The sequence below is a fragment of the Lampetra fluviatilis genome, chromosome 4, assembly GCF_964198595.1.
Source record: "Lampetra fluviatilis chromosome 4, kcLamFluv1.1, whole genome shotgun sequence".
Taxonomy (NCBI): Eukaryota; Metazoa; Chordata; class Hyperoartia; order Petromyzontiformes; family Petromyzontidae; genus Lampetra; species Lampetra fluviatilis.
The window spans coordinates 7063580-7083500 of record NC_136278.1 but is presented as its reverse complement, the minus strand read 5'-3'; the positions used below and the strand labels follow the sequence as shown (position 1 = coordinate 7083500).

Genomic DNA, 19921 nt, shown 5'->3' with positions numbered 1-19921 from the left:
GCCTTTGTCTCCCTAGTGGCGATGTTTACACACCGCACCAGGTACTCATTTGAGGCGGAGTCGACCTAGGGGAGGCCCAGGACCGGTTCAGATAATCGTCAATCGCGTTTACACCATTGGAACCTCATTTGCCAGTAAAAAATATGATAATTGGTTTTTTACCCTTCCATCTGGCAACAAAACTGACAACTTCAAGGACAGTGCATACATTATCAGAGTTGTGTTTTTTTTGTTTGCATTATGACTGCAGGTATTGTGGTCTATGCAAACATGACTCCTTGTAAAAAAAGGTGTCAGTTTTGTTGCCAGATGGAAGGGTAAAAAACCAATTATCAAACCGCGTTTATTTGTTCACTCTTTCACGAGCAACGATGCAGCAGTACAGCAGCAACCAATGGATTATTTAATCCATCTGCGCGGAGCTGAGCTGAGCTGAGCCGTAAGCGCTATCCGGGCACAAGTTCGAGGGTGCGTCTCTCCTCTCGCGCACGATCGCGCGCGATCCCGGGACAATGCCGGCGAGGCAGTACGCAGTGGCTCACCCACGCACTCCGCGCGACGACGGCGAGGGCGCGCCTCGCTTGCAAGCCGGGGTAAAACTCCGCACGTGCTCGAAAACGAGTGGCCCTTGCGTCGCGTCTGATAATATTGTAATGCGTTTAGAGTTAACCCGCCGTGACGTTCGCTTCTGTCGAGCCCCTACCTCGTTCCACCGCCACCCTCCCCGCTCCGCCCCCCCCCACACCCCATTAGCATGCCCCCTAGCTTATAATGGTTCCTATAGATTACGCAAGCCGCATTTTGGGGTTTGCACGCAATGCGCCCGCTGCCTATGCAAGTGCTTACTTACTAAGCACGCCTCTTTATGGCGTGGGGGGGGCCCCGAGTGGCGGTTTAATACGCCGACGAGAGGCGCACGGAGAAAAGCCACGGGCTACATTATGCGCAAACTCACAAAGTAGATACTGTGTGTGTGCGTGCGCGTGTGTGTAAATATAGCATTACCAAGGCATTACTTTAAAATGGAAGACTATATATTTAATATGTTTGAATAAAAGCGCGCGCTTATCTGGAGCACTAATCTCGGCACGAGAAAGAGAGAGAGAAAGGGAGGGAGGGAAAAAAACGCCTTTCATATGTCTCAAGAGCAATCTGCCGGGCGAGATAAGGCGCCGAATAATGCGTTGATGCCCCAACTCTCCTCTCGCAATGGTCCCCGTCAGAAGCACTGAGCTTGCAGAGTGGCATTATCATACACGCTGTGTAGTTTGTACAGCCACTACACCTTGCACGCGGTCACGTGGTGATGTCCGCCGCATTTATTTTGCATGCTGATGGACTGCGGTAATGTTGCGCGCTTGCATCGCTGTACGAAGTGCATGGGTGGGTGGGGGGGGACTTCCACGCACGTTGTAAGGCGAAGACATTAAACAAGCTCGTCGCATCGCCGAAGCTAAGCAGGACTTGAGCCTGGACATTGCCTGGATGGGCGACCACCTTAAATAAAACACGCGTTATAGATCAAGGCCGTAATTATAATTATCCAAATATGCTCAAAATGCTCCTCTCCCCCCCAATATATTGCTATACAATAGATATCTGTGTATATGATTGTGGTTATGGTTGTACTTTATTAATCCCTAATCTCTGCCATTACATACAATGAAACAAGAAAATGTAAATAAGAAAACACAGCAATGTAATACAATACACTGTTAGACATTATTGTAAAAAAAAGTCCATCCTATTAGTTAGTGATTTTTTTTTATATTTTAGGCAAGAAAAGGCAGGAAATTTGTTTTCAAATATAGATTTTTTTTTTCTTGGGGGGAGGGCAGACCCCGTGGAAGATTTGGTACCCCCCAATGTTGACTCCATGGCTACGGCCTTGTTATAGATGCGCGCGGTGGTTAGCGCTGTTGTGCTATGAACCAACCCAGCTGGCCGAGTTCGACTCCTGGCCACGGATAATATCCGTGGAACGTGATATCAGAAGTGGTGGTGGTCCCCTGCCACTGATCAGCGTGGTGAAGTATGCTCAAACAACTCCCGTCGTCAACGCAGCGTTGGGATGCCGTCATCCAGCGGTGGATCGGTAAAGAGTTGTATACAATTCTTACTCATGCATGGGGTCGTGCTATTATCTTAAGTGACTGGCCATAACATGTATGTGCGTGTGCGTATTGAAGTGTGAACGGGTTCGGTTCGAGACTATGAACAATATCGAGTCATGGTTGGTATCGTCATCTGCATGGTCCCGTTCCCTCCCGACTTGGCTCGGGCGAAAACGAGTCACGTCGTGTTCTGTGCTTAGGGGCCGTCCATAAATGACGTCACGCACCTAGGGGGGGGGGGGGGTCAGACATTTGTGACGATGTGTGACGAGGAGGGGGGGGGGTTAAGAAATGTGACGTCACATCAAAATTCGCAACTTTAAATAAATATAGATAACACGTACGTTCTACGTAATTGAAGGGACTTTTTAATAAATGTTTTCTCCTAAAACATCAGAGTGCAGCGCCACATTAAATACGCACTACAATGACAATAGTTTAAAGCGATTTGAAGCATGTTTTATTTGGGGGGGGGGGGGGCAGAGCTTTGTGACGTCATATTTGAGGGGGGGTCTGACTTATTGTGACGCCGTGTGACGAAGAGGTGGGGTGGGTCAAAAATCGTATAAAATCGCGTGACGTCATTTATGGACGGCCCCTAATCGTAACAAATTGGTGCTCGCTAACAGCACTTGCGCTCAACATTATATTGGGTCATCCATGTATTTGCAGCCCGCACAATAACGCCTGCCTACCACGCAGACACACAGCACACAGTGTGACACATCCGTGCCACACCAAACACAAGATCCTAAAACAGAGAGAGAGGTGGGGGCATTAATTATTTAATAGAATGACAAAACCCGCAGTTAATTAGTCTTTTCAATATTAACAAAAGCCATCACACACACACACGTGGTACACGCACACACGTGGTACACGCACACACGCACGTGGTACACACATACACACGCACACACGTGGTATACACACATACACACACGTGGTACACACATACACACACACGTGGTACACGCACACACGTGGTACACGCACACACGCACGTGGTACACACATACACACGCACACACGTGGTATACACACATACACACACGTGGTACACACATACACACACACGTGGTACACGCACACACGCACGTGGTACAGACACACACGCACGTGGTACACACACGCACACGTGGTACACACACACACACACACGTGGTACACACACAAGCACACACGTGGTACACACACACGGTACACACACACACACACGTGGTACACACACAAGCACACACGTGGTACACACACACGGTACACACACACACGTTGTACACACACACACACGTGGTACATACACACACATGGAATACATACTTAAGCCCCCGCGTGACCAGTGGCGAGTGAGCTGTTTTAAGATTATGAACAAAGGACATTTTTCATTTCATGTTTTGACGCGGGGAGACTAGTGAAGGCGAGGAGAGATGGGGATGACGGGGGAGGGAGGCGTCCAATGGAAGTTGCTGCTGCTGCTGCTGGGGTTGTTGTTGGTGAGTGGTGGTGGTGGCTGGAGTTGGGGGGGGGTGTGCATGATGATGATGATGCCGGCGAGGGCTTATAGCTGGCTGCGATCTCTTTAGCGCTTAGTCGCTGTTGAAAAGACCCTCTCTGAGGCGCACCGCCACGGAGCGTGTCGAACCAGCCCCTTTAGCGGCGAGTCGCTCTCCCGTCCTCACATTAAAACGCTTTATTAGCGGGGAGCGGAGAAATACAGAGCCCGCGTCTCGTATCAGACCTTACCAAAAAACGGCACCAACAGCGCTGGGAGGCGTCAGGGGCTGGCCGCAGATAAGGCTCTCAACACGGCACATTAGGCAGTCCTTAATGCGATAATAGCGGGCGTGAGAGAGGCCGATAAGCGCGCGCCTCGCTAACATCTTAGCGGACCCATTACGCCAATCTCATTACGGCATAATTAGAGGTTTAATGTATAATCATTACTTTGGGCTCCGAGAGCGTGACGAATTTAAGTTTGGTCGAGTGTGGCTGGCAGACAGAGAGAGAGACACTTTTTTTTTGGTTAAAAGAAAATATAAAAACGATGCATGCGCGCACGTGTACACACACACGCGCGCGCACGTGTACACACACGTACTAGACAAAGGGCGCAGTTTTATAATTGGCCCCTCGAGTTATCTGCATTTAAATTTGCTCCAGAGAAGTTGGTATCGTTGGGAGATATATAACAATCATTATTATCATTGACGGGGTGGCGCGGTGGTGGGTTAGCGGACTGCGCTGTGAACACGGCTACAAAAACACGAGTTCGATTACCGGTCACGCCTCACATCAGTGGCGAGCGATACATCTGAACCGGTCCTGGACCTCCACTGACCATCGTGGTGAAGTATGGTGAACCAAATCCCACGAACGATGGGCTATCATCATACAGTAGTGAATTGAAAAAGGGCTGTAAGTTTGTGTTGAATATCGTAATTTTAAATTATGATACCGACCGTACACACTTGGAATAGACAACTCAGAAATAGTTGGCGCACAATTAAATGATGTCAACCGTGCATTACTTGATAGAGGCTAAGGTCACGTGCTGTTTGCAAACGCCTGTTAAATGCTTACATATCACACACTACCCACTGCTGTTCTTGACCGGGATTTTTTGCTTCGTCAACCTAGGAGAGGAAGAGAGTGAGGTTTATTGAACAATTTTAAAGCATGAACTTAAATCAAGCCCAGGTTGCTGGGATCATAGAAACCGAACTTGTTTTGGTGCCTTGCCCTGGCCTGCATTTAGTGTTGAAAAATCTGCAGGACTTCATGTATTTGTGCAATTTTGTACTTATATAGAGTCTAATGATTTTTTGTTGTATATACTAATATTTATTGACTTGCTTACCCTTGCTCTATTTTGCACTCCAATCGTTTTGTTTGTTCTTGTAACTTACTGATCCGCACCTACTCGACATCTGTGAAGAGGGGCTTTCACAGCTCATAGAATTCCTCCAGGATAAATAGATATATTTATTATTATTCTGAACTTACTAACACCACCACTCTCCCAACACCTACCCATATACACATCGAGACCATAACCCCCCATTGATCCATACGGACTGCTGGGAAACAGCACCGTTGGCTACCAATTATGAAGGCGGCACTGTGCACGTGTGTCTTGGGGGTGACAAAACGCCACACTAACCCGGTCGCGTTTATCTTCCAACCGCTGTGGTTTTAAACGCACTGCTTTGGAGACTAATTTAAGGCTGAGTCGACCGCGAAGAGGAGGGCCAGTCGGGTTAAGGAATCAGATGCTACTTGCTACTGATATCCATGGCTAGGTTATCGAACCTCTTTATATTCAGGTGTTATCGGCAAAGTCATAGGTGTTGACATGTGGGAAGAAACCGGAGCATCCAGAGACGACCCACGCGTTTGAGGGGACCAACACTCTGGCCCAGTGTTCTTCATCGCAGCAAGGCCCGTGGGCCATGGTGGCCTTTAGTGCGGCTCCTGATGTGCGGCCCCCGACAGTACACATCACGTGACAACAGCCCTTGCAGGCGGTGTGGCGGCCCTCACACTGACGATGTCTTATCGGCGAAAGTGCCCCCCTCCCCCCCTCTGAAAATGAGTGAAGACCGCTGCTCTGTCCCATAGAGATGGAACACGTGGAGTCCACACTTTGCTGTGCCGCTTTCTCCTGTGGCAAGCCAGGGCATGGCAGCTCCCTGATGCCCATGGCAAGGGAGTTTCACGATATGTGTGCGTGTTCTTGGTTCTTTCGGTAAAGTCACGTAGAATGGAAATAATAAAATAATAAAAATAAAACATAATTAAATAATTCCCGACAGACCTGTTCTTCACCTGAGGACGGCTGCTTGGGTTGTGGCCGAAACGTCGTGAGAATTATTTTATTATGTTTTATTTTTATTATGTTATTATTTCCATTCTACGTGACTTTACCGAAAGAACCAAGAAGATGAATCCCTGCAGTCACGAAAGCTTTAAATCGAAAGATATTTGTGCGATCCACCAAGCGTTGCCTTCGCAGTGCTGTGTGACAGACTTGCATAGCCATCAGCGCCCACTGTATAATACAAAAATATCATTATTATTCAAAACATTCATATTCATAATTGCCAAGCTAAGAAAGCCAATTTAAATATATAGCAAACACATCAAAAGTAACTTGCCGCTCACATGCATATGAGTGTCCTTAAAAATAAAAATGAATAACAATGATAATAATCATACAAATACATTTGCCAATCCACTGCTGGATGAAGGCATCCCTATGATGTGTGGGTTATGTTATAAATCGAAATAATTAAAACCCCGTTTCATATCTGCATTAAAATAGATTTTTTTTTTGGGGAGGGGAGGGGGTATAACAGCCTATTTGACCTTCTATAGACGTATGTTAAACAGCAGCATTTGCTTAAGCAAACAAACTCTCGACTGGTTTTTGACCTTCTGGGCCTCATCAGCAGAGCCAGGTTCGCCAAACAAATATTTGCCAGCTGTGTCCGGGCAAGTGGATTTGTTTGACCATACTTGACCACGCTGGTCAGCGCTGTTTGGTGAAAGGGGCCCCAGAATTGGTTTAGATATCAGTCAGCACTGTCGTTGGCTGTGGCCGGGAATTGAACTGCCATTGCCAGGTTCATACCCCACTACCCCTCCACTCCAAGACAGCAATTAAAAGTATACGATGTCATCACGTTGTGAATTCACTGCTGGATAGAGGGCTCCTCACGTCGTATCAATCATGGAGAGGGGGGGGTGATTGTTGATCTTGCTTCACCACGCTGGTCGTTGGATTTTAATGTAACTCAGGTCACCAGGTTTAAAGTGTAGTGTGCTAAGCGCTGCGCCACCACTCCACCCCAACTGCTGCCATCCTACACGCTTAAAACAAACGTCGTTCTAAACGGATTGGCCAAACGTTGCACGTGCGGCCTACATTGGAAAAATCTTGAAATGCAGTACGCCTTTCCTGGGATTTTGTTTTAATAGCTTTTAAACTATATATACACACACGCGCACGCGCGCACATTAAAATGACGTTTAGTTATAAAGACAAACAACATTTAAAATTCAAAGCTTTCTTCACGTGAGAGCGAATTATGAATATGCCTTTTTGTAAGCAAAGTTTAAAAAAAAGAAAAAAAAAAGATAATCGCAATGTATTTTAATGACCTGAATTAGCGTGCAAATATATACACGGCTTCTCGGTTATAGACAAATACAATTTTCTTGGGTTGAATGCGCCATCAATAATTAAACGCGTTTTAACATGGTAAGTAATGTACAATAGAAGGCGTGCGGTTTAATGCCATATATAACCCACATTGCAATCCAACACCTGCCTATTGCCGGCATGTGTCTGCTGTCATTTATTAGCAATCGGCAAGGCTTCTATGCAAATAACAATAATGCCATTTATTGACACAGCGTTAACCTCGTTGAGCCTCAAGACTCCCACTCAGGAGGGGCTCTATTCATCGGTGTCGGCCAACATTGGCAAGCACACGGTGTGTTTTGAGGTTCGTTTCACCTGCTCTGACAACGTCCAATGTTTGAATAAAAGAATACAAAAGAAAGAATATCAACAATTCGAATTAATAATATCAATGATGACAATGCCGTTTATTTATATGCACAGGGTAAGCTTCCAGTGGGGGGGGGGGGGGTTAGAGCCAGTCAAAATGTCACTGTGATTTATTTGCAATGTAGCTTTTATATGTGGTGAACAACAGCCATTGATTAAATTTTGTAACCATTATTATCATCAGATTTGATCAATTTACTGCTTGATGAAGGTTTGCCAACCGTCACCACCTTGCGATGCAACAATCTGCCTTGCGCCTGCACACGAACTGAGATCCATTGCTCCATCTCCACGGTGTAGATATTCTGGGGCTTGATAATTGTTTTTTTACCCTTTTATCTGGCAACAAAACTGACACCTTTTTTTTACAAGGAGTCATGTTTGCATAGACCACAATACCAGCAGTCATAATGCAAACAAAAAAACATAACTCTGATCATGTATGCGCTGTCCTTGAAGTTGATTGGTCCACACCCGAGACAGCTTTCCTTAGAGCCTAGTCTCACATGGTGTTGGACCAGATGACGCCAATCAACTTCAAGGACAGTGCATACATTATCAGAGTAATGTTTTTTGTTTGCATTATGACTGCAGGTATTGTGGTCTATGCAAACATGACTCCTTGTTAAAAAGGTGTCAGTTTTGTTGCCAGACAAAAGGGTAAAAAAACAATTATCATATTTTTTACTGGCAAATGAGGTTCCAATGGTGTATTTTGGGGCTTGTTTCCTTAAATAATTCCCAACTCTACGTGCATTTTTATTCATCCTCCTCCTCTTCCTCCTCGTCTTCTTCTGTCATAAGGCGCTGTTAAAGTTGCTTTCACGAGAAAATTCACCAAAGTGAACCGTTATCAACAATGAGAATACCACGTTGGTGGGAAGGTGGTGGGGGGGAGTTCCTAGAGAAATCCCACCAAGACCGAAGGCGGGTGGTAACAGCTTTGCGTGAGACACAAACACTGCAGCATTACGATGGCTTGTAGAAGGCAACGTCCTAAGAAGGGTGTTGGCCTGTACCTGCACGGACTTCTGAGAACCTCCCCCGTGTAAAAGCGTGGTTTTGCCGCGTGCACCGTGATTGATTCCTAACTCAAACACACTCACGAAGGAATGGGCAAATGACAATACAATAAAAAATAAATCACGTAATTATGTTTTTTTTATCCATTTATTGGGTTGTTCGGCCAATTCCACGAATGAGTGTATGGCTCGATCTGGGAGGAAACTGACATTTGCTGGAACAAAACCCCCCACGTAAACACACGTACGATGAGATGACACACAGATGACACGCAGCATCTTATGGCCATCTCACGAGCACGTGTCGACAACTCCAGACAAGCTCTGGTCGACATCCGAAAAATCCGCACAGATGGATTCAATACAAGGCAGTATCGCCAAAACTAAAACTAAGCTAAACTATTTTTATTTGAACAGTTACGGCCCGCTGAGCTCTATTGGCTCTTTATCAGATGCGACCTGGCCGGCAAATGATAGCTCAACGAATTGGCTTAGCATGTGGACATTCATAGCAGCCAGACACTCGAAACGCATGCTGAGTCTAAATGTGGAGGGGAACACGAGAGGACCTGGAGAAAAATCCACGCGACCACGGGGAAAACATACAAACTCCAAATATACAGGTGTCAGCGTGGAGATCGAACCCACGACCTTCCTGTATACCAGGCGAGGTAGTCGACATCTCGCCACCGCCAGCTGTGGTTCACTTCGCAGCCCAAGCCAGGCAACATCTCCCATACCCTGTACGAACCGGGTTCAATCACGAGCTCAGCGTGGTTGTGAGTCAACCACCACGCTTATCATTTAACGTATTTGAAATAGAAAAAAAAAATTAACCCGTAAAAACAAAGTTTTTCACTATAAATCCTTTATATGCGTGGCGGCTAGAGTCCTCTCGTCCTCTGGCTTGAGATGGCTGCCACCGATGGGTCAGATGATTGTCTGCCAGCATTAAGCAATTGGTAATTAAATATTTTAAAAAAATTCCCTAAACAGTGTAAAAAATTTTGGAAATGTTTTTTCACGAACATTAATTGTCACGCACAACGAGTCTTTGTGGAAAATGTCAGCTCGATTGGATCACGGGAAGTGGGTTAAAAAAACGACCGAAAGATTTGCACGGTCTTAAGCAAGCAAGCAAGCACGCAAGCAAGCAAGCAAGCACGCGAACTTAATATAAAGGATTTAAAAACGTGAAAGCTTGCAAAGTGGTCTGTGCAGACCAGAATAAGGCTATGTATGTATATTTGAACTTCTTTCGCACCGTACGTAGCCAACCGTGCTAATCGGAGGTGCGGGGAAGGACAACAAACCACACTAGACAAAGATCCCCCGTATAACCTTAACATACCTTTGGGGAAAGAGTGCTGTTAGCGAGCACCTATGCAGGCAGGCACGGTACACGAGGGGGTGGGTGGCCAGTACCACACCCAACCGCCTTTGTCTCTCCTGTGGCTATGTTGACACACCGCGCCAGGTACTCATTGGGGGCGAAGTCGATCCAGGGAAGGATGCATAGGACCGGTTCATATAATCGTCACCGGTGTTGGGTCGTGAGCCTGAATCGAACTCGGGCGGCCGGGTTCGTAACGCAGCGCGCTAACCGCTACACTACAGCTCCCCGCGAATATATTTATACGTAAAGAGACAAAGATCCCCCGTATAGCCTTCGACAAGACTGTTGGGGCAAGTGCTGTCAGCGAGCACACAAACACACACAGTCCGCGTTTTTAGTACTGCATATATAATGCATGATGTAAATATATATGTACACACGTGTGCCGTTTAAAAGCCCCAGGGGCCTCTGACAGGTGGTCTGAATGCGTCCCCCCCCCTCGTATTTGAACACACGAAGTGACACCTGGTTCCCTTTAATAAGAGCGGCAGAAATTTCCATCGCAGCAGCGGGGGTGGTGGTGGTGGTGGTGGGGGGTGGGGGTGGTGGTGGTGGGGGTGGGGGGTGGGGGTGGTGGTGGTGGTGGGGGTGGGGGGTGGGGGTGGTGGTGGTGGTGGGGGTGGTTGTGGTGGTGGGGGGGGTGGTGGGGGGGGGGTGGTTGTGGTGGTTGTGGTGGTTGTGGTGGTGGGGGTGGTTGTGGGGGGGGGGTGGTGGTGGTGGTGGTGGGGGGTGGGGGTGGTGGTGGTGGGGGTGGTGGTGGTGGTGGGGGGGGGGTGGTGGTGGTGGTTGTGGTGGTTGTGGGGGTGGTGGTGGGGGTGGTGTTGGTGGGGGTGATGGTGGTGGGGGTGGTGGTGGGGGTGGTGGTGGGGGTGGGGGGTGGTGGTGGTGGGGGTGGTGGTGGGGGTGGTTGTGGGGGGGGGGTGGTGGTGGGGGTGGTGGTGGTGGTGGGGGTGGTGGTGGTGGTGGTGGGGGTGGTGGTGGTGGTGGTGGGGGGTGGTGGTGGGGGTGGTGGTGGGGGTGGTGGTGGTGGGGGTGGTGGGGGTGGTGGTGGTGGTGGTGGGGGTGGTGGTGGGGGTGGTGTTGGTGGGGGTGATGGTGGTGGGGGTGGTGGTGGGGGTGGTGGTGGGGGTGGGGGTGGGGGTGGTGGTGGTGGTTGTGGTGGTGGGGGGGGTGGTGGTGGTGGTGGTGGGGGTGGTTGTGGTGGTTGTGGTGGTGGGGGTGGTGGGGGTGGTGGTGGTGTTGGTGGGGGTGGTGATGGTTGTGGCCCTGACGCTACCATCACAGCTGGCGCGTGATCGTGAGCGGAGTCACGTGGCTCCGCTCGCTGTTGTGCTCTCGTCCTGGTCAGAGCGAACCGAGGTGAAGTGAGAATCGAGCCAGACCGACGTCTACACGCGCTGACACCTCGACACAAGAGGGAGGAGTTGGGGAGGGGGGGTATTGGTTAACTCGGGACATCAGAAGCCATTCAGAGCTGAGATTTCTCCGTTATTGACAATGGCAGGGAGCCCCCCCCCCCCCCCGTATCGTTTGAGTCTTAATAGGGTGGCGTATCTATCCACTGTCCTCTGGCCCCGTGTACTATAGGGGAGACGCGTTTACGCACAGGTTATGTATACAGGGCACATATGATACGAATGAGGGGGGAGTGCGTAGGACAGAGGAAGACGCCACAACGTCGCCTCCGGTGCAAACACATATACTATTACATTTAAACGGCCTCTGAAACCCTATCTAGTGTTTTAATGAACTTCGCCGAGGCTTAATAAGATGTTTAAATATACACAGACGCAATTGTTCTGGTTGTGTGATGCGCGCGCGCGCATCTTTGCTTTCGGCTATTGGCGGAGTGAAAGCGACGGATGATATTACAAAAGTCACCGAGTCAAATATACACGTGTGTATATATGGAGCGGTGGGTGCAGTGGTTAGCACACTTGCACGGCGAACTCTGGTGAGTCGAGTTGCGAGGTCTCGGTCACGACTAACAAAAATGGCGAGTGATATCCGAACCAGTTCCAGCCACCCCCTCTCCCCTCTTTATCAAAAGGCACATGACCAGCGTGGTGAAGTATGGCCGAACAAACGTCACAACCTACATGGGTGTAGGGAGGCCGACATCCATCGGTGTATTAAGGGGCTGTAAATATGAATACACGGAGTCAAACAACGGTGTCGTTACGTTGTCGCAATCAGACGGACACATGTCATGGCAATGTGGAATTTACACCATGGGCTTAGGCCTTTTTGGAGGTACCGAACCCCACCAGTTTCATATGCGCATTCACCGAACCCTTATTAATTGGAAAAATAAAATATGATTTTTTCAAATTCAAAACATAGGTATATGTTTTACTGGTGCACAATCATATGAGTCGGTGTGTGTCTTGACCTCCGCCGAACTCCTGAGACTGACTCACCGAACCCCTGGGGTTCGATCGAACCCAGGTTAAGAGCCACTGGCTTAGGGTAATGAGCCACTCCCTATTTGTTGAACATGGAGACACGTTGACTGCTCACAATAGTCTATTTGTTCCGTGGCCTACACTATAATAAAACTCCAGTGCTGAACGAAGCAGTCACGTATGAAACGTACATTTCTAATAGGCTGCATCTACACAACCATTTAATCAACCCACCGCATGCTCATGCCGCGCATGTCCCCGTGGGTCTCTCATGACCAGAACATCGCCACTCCATGGTCACTGTGCACTGCTGAAAATTGGTAGCGTAGACAGATGGACAGAGCCACAGGGCATTGGATATTGCTGCCCCTGCGCTGATGACAGCATAGCCTCGCAGCAAACACGGGGCGCCCAAGCGGGGAGATGTTAACTACCTCGCCTGGTATGCAGGAGGTCGTGGGTTCGATCCCGATCCCGACCCTGACGCCTGTACATTTCTGAGTTTTCATGTTCTCCCCGTGGTCACGTAGATTGTACAATGGGTCCTCCGGTTTGTCCCTTCACATTTAGAAACATGCGTTTGGAGAGGACAATATTTGTCTGCTATAAATGTCCACATAAGCCACTCCGTTGAGCTATCATGTGGCCAGGTCGCTTCTGAAAGAGACGTATATAACTCAATGGGCCTTACTTGGTAAAATAAAAAATAGTATTAGTATATTACATCTGCGTTGCATAAGCTCGGTCACCCATCCAGACACAGCTCTCTTTAGCTTTTGAGAAGGGATGAGATTGGGGGTATTCCAGGCAATTCAGCTACAGCTATCAATGGCACAAGCTACAGCACTGCAGCCGTTGGATTTACTGGTAGGAACCACCTGGTTCCACCAGCCCATAGGGGATTATTGCGTCCGTCCGTCCGTCGTGCATCAAAAAATGGGAGGGGTGGGGCTGGGTGGAGAGGGGCTGGGTGGGGAGGGGAGGGGCTGGGTGGGGAGGGGCTGGGTGGGGAGGGGCTGGTCACCCCGTGGTGCCCTTATAAAACTCAACGTTTAACCTACTCACGCCGGCTTGTGCTCGCCCTCAGTCGGCCATATTTGCGGAATACATCACGCCGCCGTTGACCCTGGCCATTGACCGAGCAACCCAACGTTCCTACCAGCTCCCTCCGCAAGAATGTGTTTTGTCGTGCGAAAATCACCCCTCGTGATTGCGCGTCACAACAGTCCACCTAGCACCTGTACGCGAACCGATTTCATGGTTCCATCTCATCAGTGGACGTCCTCTCGGGCGAGTTCCCTCCCTTGGTTGCCACTCCCTGTCGCTATTCTTGACACTCTCTCCATCTAGTGACGTGTCAGACAAAGCACACTTTATTAACAATATGTATAACCTCCACATGTTCCTATTTGTCTCTCAGCGCAAATCCGCAACAATCGAGGACCCATAACAGCCATTTTACAGAATAAAATACTTTATTAATAATAAACCACTTTCCAACATACCTCCTTCACCATATTGTGTGACTAAGATCCAATCGATATTTGTCCATGCATAGGTTGTTACAAACGCCATACGTCCGATATGAAGGCACTCAATATACAAGTAATTATTTAATCGTTTCATGTTATTGCAGGTCATTTGGCGTGAGTCATCAATTAGAGGGAAGACTACAATCAACTTTTAAATCGAGTTGTACATTAATATTGTGCACTTGCAGAAACTACGCGTCCATCGAATTTTAAATATTTATATAATTTCTGTGAAAGGATACATTTCCTAAGCAAACGACACTTGTGCTAACGACAATTATAAGCATTTTAGGAACATAAGAATATACAGAAATTACTTCAGAAACCAACGGAATGTTCTCCACGCTCGAAACCAACATTTGAACTAAACAAAAGAAATTATTGGGAGCCAATAGAAATCTCTCAAAGGACTACATTGGTTGAACTCAAATTGAATTTCATTTTTGGTTTAATGAACAAGCAAGAAACACAACCAGTGTTTGTACAATATTAAGTCAGGATTGATTTTGCCTCACACTTCCTTTGATTTGTAATTAATCTCATTATAGTCATGTATATCACGTGAAGGCTTTATTTGAAATGTCATCCGTACGAAACATTGAAATGGCAATCGATGAAAAAAATCCCATCCGTCTGCATGCCAAAAATCTACTTGTTTTTCAAATGACTTTGCTGAAGGGTGCACCGAGTCTGCTTCCACGGATAATAATTTTCACCGGTTTAACCACAAATATAAACCAATATCCTGTACGGTTTTGAAAAAAAGATCCCTCAAGTAAGCAAACACGGACTCACGTACACAGAGAATCTCTGACATTATGCAGCATGAACATTCACGTGCCACGTGGGTTTGGACACGATGTTTTTTTTGCCAAAAAAGCCAACGCTGTATGAGGAACCTGATGGCAATAGTCGAGGAGATGTAATCTCAGTAGACGCATACCTTTTTGTCTGTACCAGCCAAACAAAGTTCATTTTGCTCTTACAAGTGTGAGACAAAACCGAACACTGAAAGTACAAAACCGTAAGGTAGTGAGACAAAGTGAACACACAAAACTATGTCTAATTATTATTAGTGTTTTATGAGATTTCTACTGGCCCCATATGCCAGTCCAGCACTCCAGTGTCTTTCTGACATGTCAAAAACAGCACAATTGCATTCAACCACGCCACCAATTACAGACATATCGTCAGCCTACACTGTAATATACCGTATACATGTAACAGAAGGCTGTTGTTATATTTTTTTATTCATGGAATTCATTTAAATAGCAGTAATGTAAGGTGGAGCCAGTGTATAATTTTTAGTGCGACAAATCTTGCACTTCATTCTTCAAGGCTTTTGTGTAGGAGGCCACTTTACTTAGTAATGAGGCAAAAACATTCCAACGTGATCCCCGTTGTTGGAGAGCAACCGCAATCAGACGCACTGGAGGAAATCTCAGCATATGCTTTACAAATTGCATGGGGTGCTAACAGTTAATCCGTAGCACAACAGAACCAAGCCGGCGCTCAAAACAGTAGTTGAACAAAAACAAATCACCATCAGCATTCGGTGAACTCACAGAACAGCATATTGGACGTTGTACTAACAGTGCATAATTATCAAGAGAGCCCTTTGGTATATAACATTCCAGGATAAAAATTAATTGCATCTGCACGAAGACCACTGTTCACCCTATGTCATCATCATTGTTACACGACAGTTACACAATTTGTATTTTTGGGAAAGAGGAAAACCCCCCCCCTCCATTTCATCAGATACGCCAAATTTTAAGACTAAATGCTGAAAGAACGACAGTTTTTATACGTTAATCTTCGTGAGATTTAAACCCACAAATTATTGTTTTAATCAAAACGTGCAAGGAAGCAGGATACAGTATTTGAATCTTGGAAGGATGCCGCACACCCGCGCACCAATTTCCCCGGTGAGCATTCATCGTCAGTGGTCGCGCCAGCGTTTTAAAAACTACCACCGCCCCCACCCAGTGTCTCGCGACATGCGCTGTGAAGGCACCGTTTATAATTGCCAACGCGGCGCGCTGCTCCGCACAGCACGCTTCACAGCGAAACTTCGCGGCTGCATCCTCCCGCAGCCGATTAGAGAGTCGGGAGCGGCCGTGTGGTCACCACAGGGGCAGGCACAGAAGATTATCTCACAGAGAGAGGAGGTTTCCAAGGCGCGGCGGAGCCGAGGTAAAGGGAAGGAAGGTACGAAAGAGAGAGAAAAACAGGAGCTGTTTGAAGAGTGGCGGAAGAGAAGGGGCAGGAGGCTGGTGGCTTTCAAGGGACAGCCGCTCAACTCAGCACCTGCAGCGCTCAACCCTATCGCCGTCTCCACTGTACGTCTCAGCACCACCTGCACAGCTCGCAGGGGGATTAGGGATTGGTTTGGGGGGGGTGCCCCCTGCTACTTAACCACGCTCCTTCTTGAACTACTAATTTTACGACATTGCAATGGGAGAGCATTATGCCAAGAGGAGTTTCTCCGTTGAGCTCAGCGTGCCCTCGATGGTGCTCGCCCGAGAATTTGTGAATTTCTAAGCCTAGGCTGAACAAAAAAAAAAAATCACCACCATCATCATTAGCACTGCTTACAACAGAATTACAGTGCAGTAAGCTAGCGTTTTGGGGCAATGGCTCTCTGCTCTGGATACACACAATTATTGCTTGTTAGTTAAAAAGACAGCATTGATGGTGACGGTGGTGAGGTTTTTACCGGCCTGGGCTCGTAACACCACTGCCAACGTAGTCCACCGACGTCACGTGTCTCTTTCACGTGGGACAAATAAGGAAGGGTGACGCGTGTGGGATGGGATGGCGTCAGAGGGGAACCTCTGCAAGGTCACCACACCCGACCGGCCTTGCGGCCCGCGCCGCGCTCTGGCTGCCGCAGGATGGCGGGGGTTTCCTCGATGACGCGCACCAGCAGGTTGTCGATGTAGTCCTCCATGGCGTGGATGCGCTGCTCGCGGTCCACCAGCTCCGCCTGCTGCCGTGTCAGCAGCTGCACGAGCTCGGCACGCGTCAGGTGCGCGTAGGGCCCTTCGTCCTGGCCTCCCTGGCTCTCGCGCATCTCCGTCGCCAAGTCCTTTATGCATTTTTTTTTATTTCAAGCCACGGCCGGCCGTGGGAGAGAGAAGATAGGGGAGGGGAGAAATGGGTAAGGCGGATGGAGTAGGGGGGGGGGAAACAAGTTTTGTTGATAAGACGGAGCACGACGAATTGCATTGATCGATGTCCAAGACGAATCGCTTTTATGGTCGGGAATGAAATGGTCAATGAAAATCCATCAGTTTAGAGTTATGGCTCAGCTACACCAGAGGCAGTTCAAAACAGAAAAAATGAAAAGTGTTTAGCGGACAGCTGCAAATGTCAGTTTTATAAACTGCATAATAACAGCGAAAGAAAATGCCATGAAACAATAGTGTGTATCTAATGACAATAAGCAGTGTGTAAATGGTGTTGTTTCCCCCATGATCACCAGTCTGCTTGATACGACCATTTTCCTTTTTTTATAACTGTAGTCCTGGCAAATTAGCTTACAAATTGTCAGGTGCTGATGGAGTAATTTCTAAACAAAACATGCATCAACACTCTTTGTAATTATTGCTTGTTTGTCAAAAGGCAGCATTAATGTGTTACTTTAATTCGAACAACGTAGTGTGCGTAAACACCGTTTTATGAAATGCTTCAAAAGTGTTTATTTATTTATTAGAGACGATGCACAAATTGTCAGCTTTAAAGCAAAGGCACAACAAGAATCGCCATTGAAACACGCAATTAAATGCTCCAAATGCCAAAGCCAAAAATATCAGCCTTTTTGCTGCCACTTTAAATATTTTAAGCCATGTGACGCTCGTGCTAAAAGACAGCCCGAGGTTAAAAAACGCTCATATTAACGGTTTAGCATAGTTTACTATTATGTTTAAATTGTAACAAAATCCCATGCTTTTATTACAGCAGCATTGGACTTGCAGCTCATCACAGTTGGCTCAAAGTCTGTCAGCTTATCGGGCCATGGACAGCAAATCCAGCCATGCCTCGCTAAAACGAACATTCCACGGGGCATTTGCCTCCCTCACCAAACGTATCATTGTCTCTTCTCACCTACTACTGCATGTGCCTAAATGCCTCTGAACGATTCGACCAATTTATCTCGTTCCTGGCACTCATGTGAGATATATATCCGTACAATTTGGCCACCAAAGAATAGCTGCAGGCAAAGCTAGAGAAGGACCATCTCATTATGAGAATAATAACTTGAATTATTGCAATTTTCTCACAACTGTTCTGACCGGTAAATTGCAATGCGGGCCCCCCCTACTTTTCTCACTGCACGCAAAGGTGTAAAAAGAACGAATTTCAAAGTGAATTATTAAACTAACACAACTGTAGATAATATGAACAAAACCCTTTGCAAGTAAATATAGCCAACACAAAAAAACTAAGACTTATTATGTACTTTAGTAAAATGTAAGGCTTTTTTCACAGTTGGAATTTAGTTGCAAATAATAACCATTAAATGCCACATTGATGACATTCCCTGTCAGTCAAGGCAATTGTATTTCTGCAATTAGTACCGAGTTGCACAAATACAAATGCCACTCAACGGGTTGAGAAATAGATTGACTGCAATTTTAAATATAGATTGAATACTAATTTCTTTAGAAATGTTTTTTGTGTTTAGTTTGTTGTCCTACCTCACCTCCGATTATCACGATTAGCTACGTACGGTGCGAAGGAAGTTCAACATGCCTATGTACACAACGATGCATCCATTTATGAATCGATTAATACAGATTCTTAAGCTCATGATACACCCATTGAATTGTGTGCACAATAATCAACGTGTTACGATTCGTACACATTGTACATAATGGGTTTGCATGACCTCTATACCCATTGATGTGATTGTGACCCTGAATCATGATTCATAAAATCATTGGGAGTAGGGGGGTGGTGATGAATCATTATACTCCTAGCCTGCAGCCACAGGGCATTCAAGTCCACACGCAGGACTGCCTTGTTGGGCCACTGCCCAGTCTGCCCATTAGAGGCGGAAAACCTTTTCATTGCCGAAGGCCAAATAGGACTTTCAAAAACCTTTGATGGGCCATGCATTAACACGGACCTCAGTCACACTTGTTGCTCAATGAGTGTGGCTGCGATGTTTGCAGGTTGGATAGTTTGTGGACCGTTTCCATGTCGAAGGCCATGGGCCGTAAAGCATTTAAGTCGCAGGCCCTACCTCCGTATGTTACCCTGGAACACACAGTCCCTTGTCCATCAGGAGTTCACAGCCCGAATGGCACCACTGTGCTTGGCCCCACTCACCTTGTCGTTCATCCGTAAGCCGCCGGGCACCACCGGTGCCGGCCGCTTGCCTTGATTTCTTGGCTCCCTCGGGGCTGCAACAGGGCTGGAGTTGGAGGGAAGTTCCACTGCCCTGATTCGCATGGGCTTGATGGGGTGTGGTGTGCTGGTTTTGCAGCGGGGTGGGTGAAATCAACAAAACGTTAAAGAGAAACAAACACAGGGCACACAATCCAAGTGATCATGCTTTAATGCAGCCCAACGAAAAAGGCTCAGGCATGTAATGATGCGTCAATTAATCATTGAGTAAATTATTACAATACATGCATCGAATCGTGTGTGTGTGAGAATCACGTTGTGAGAATCGATGTTATCATTCAGGCATATTACATGCCAATGGCATGCGATTGTTACCCTGAGGCTAAAAGAGCAAATATAACTGTAAACAATAATGTACAAGAGATAAATCAAATAAATAACTGATAGTTGAATGTAATCACAACGACAAAATTATTGTGACAATTCATCGAATCGCACGGAGAAAATCGTTACATGAATAAAAAA

The 19921-nt window shown here is 47.1% G+C and overlaps 1 protein-coding gene across 3 annotated transcripts in view; it reads right to left on the bottom strand.

Annotated features, from left to right (window-relative positions):
• Positions 1-13965: 13965 nt before the first annotated feature.
• Positions 13966-19921, bottom strand: part of RAB11FIP1 (RAB11 family interacting protein 1) — a 30520-nt gene continuing 24564 nt past the window's right edge. For all 3 annotated transcript variants that reach the window (XM_078855473.1, XM_078855475.1, XM_078855474.1), the window contains 2 exons: positions 19379-19523; positions 13966-17132 (listed from right to left, as the gene is read on the bottom strand). In XM_078855473.1, coding sequence (XP_078711599.1) covers positions 16887-17132; positions 19379-19523 — 391 coding nt within the window. In that variant the 3' untranslated portion in view covers positions 13966-16886. The remainder of the gene's footprint in view (positions 17133-19378; positions 19524-19921) is intronic.